Source organism: Pteropus vampyrus, unplaced genomic scaffold (genome assembly GCF_000151845.1).
Source record: "Pteropus vampyrus isolate Shadow unplaced genomic scaffold, Pvam_2.0 Scaffold219, whole genome shotgun sequence".
Lineage (NCBI taxonomy): Eukaryota > Metazoa > Chordata > Mammalia > Chiroptera > Pteropodidae > Pteropus > Pteropus vampyrus.
In genome coordinates, this window is record NW_011889000.1 from 640,375 (window position 1) to 642,308 (window position 1,934).

General features: G+C 33.8%; 1 protein-coding gene across 1 annotated transcript in view; it reads right to left on the bottom strand.

Moving 5' to 3' along the window:
* CATSPERB (cation channel sperm associated auxiliary subunit beta) overlaps positions 1-1,934 on the bottom strand; it is a 98,005-nt gene that overhangs the window by 64,453 nt on the left and 31,618 nt on the right. The window contains exon 6 of the mRNA XM_023538364.1: positions 1,093-1,188. Within this exon, the coding sequence (XP_023394132.1) occupies positions 1,093-1,188 (96 nt within the window). The remainder of the gene's footprint in view (positions 1-1,092; positions 1,189-1,934) is intronic.

The window sequence follows — 1,934 nt, forward strand, 5'->3', positions numbered from 1 at the left end:
TATATTTCTAGTCCATATTTTTATATTTTTACTATAATATATACATACCCATGAATAGTAGTTAGCATTGCTTTATACATCTTCTGAATTTTAGATAAATGCTCTCTTACTCTGAAACTTGATTTTTCACTCAATGTTTTTGAGGTCTGTTCCCGATAATATATATAGGTCTTTTTCCTTTATTTTAACATGTCTTTCCCCTTATTGATAGACATTTATGTTGTTTTCTGTCTTCTCTTATTACAGACAATGCTGCATTAAATAGATTTGAATGTGTCTCTTGGCACATATGTCTCTTTTCTCTAGAGCAGTTTTCAATCCTCTGCACATCAGAATCACCTGGGAAGATTTTTTCTTAGTAATCTACGGATGCCTGGCCTCATTTATAGAGATCAGATTTTAACTGGTATATGATGGGGTTGAGACATCCTTACTTTTCTTAAAGCTACCTAAATGGTTCTTTTAAAATATAATATTTCTTTTTACTCTGGAGTCTACGTAGCATTGTATCAAAGTGGAATTAAAAGAATAAAAGTAAAAATGAAGGTGACGAAAGTAAAGAGAAATACAAAATCCAGGACTGGGATTTTAAAAAATATTTTACACTATCATGCTATAGTCGATCAAGAAATTGGGCTATAAATCAGACAACTGAAAAAGAGAAACCTAGTCAGTTACACCACTCAGTGCTGATAATCTTAAAACAACCAACATTTCATGACAGAATATGAATGTTCTTACTAAGACAGAACCTGTGCTGATGGTCCTCATAAAGACTGTGATGCAATAAAGTGTTTTCTGTAACATCTTCATAGAAGAGACAAAAACTGACTTTATAAAGCCATTTGTATATTACGAGTGGCAATGTGGCTACTGAAAAAATACATTGTCATATCTCTACAGCAGTCTTTGCCGATCTCTATTAACAATTACCTACAATTCTTTGTCTGCCTCATTAGACTGTAAGCCCCTCAAGGCTCATGATCATCTCTTATCTCTAGTACTTGGCACAGAGTTGGGCACATAGAAGGCTACTAGTTTTGTTGAAAGGATATTATGAATTCTGTTTTACTTTGATCCATTGGCATTTACCTCGAGCACGATCCAATAATGTTCCTTCAGAAGTATAAATATTTAACCCATGTTGTAACGTGATCCTTACTAACCATTCTTCTACAGCTGCAGTATCTGTTTGAAAACAAAAGGCAAATAATCAACTATTCCTTAGTATGTTATGTTGGTGAAATTTAAGACTATGTGAACACTACCAACAATGATTACCTTTCACTTCCCAATCATTTTGATTGCATTTATATATAAGGATTCCCACATTTTTCCTACAACATTTTGATGATACAATAAGGAAAAAGACAAGCAAATGGCATTCAGAGAAAAGCGGGAGTGATGTTACTAATATCGGATGAACTAGACTTCAAAATAAAAAAGGTAAAGAAAGATACTGAAGGACACTTCATAATGATAAAGAAAATCATGTACCAAGAAGGCATAACAAGTATTAATATCTATGCTCCCAAACAGGGAGCCCCAAAATACATAAAGCAATTACTAACAGAACTAAAGGGAGAAACAAACCAAAAAACAATCATAGTCAGGGATCTAAATACCCCACTGTCAGATATGGACAGATCATCCAAACAGAAAATCAATAAGGAAATAACATCCTTAAATGACACATTAGATCAATTGGACATAATTGACATTTACAGAGCCTTCCATCCCCAAACACCTGTTTATACATTCTTCTCTAGTACATATGGAACAGTCTCAAAAATTGACCACATACTGGGACACAGAGACAGCCTCAACAAATATAAGAGGGTTGAAATCATACCAACCATATTCTCTGCTCATAATGCTTTGAAACTAGAGATCAACTGCAAAAAGAAAGCAGAAAGAACCACAAATACGTGGAG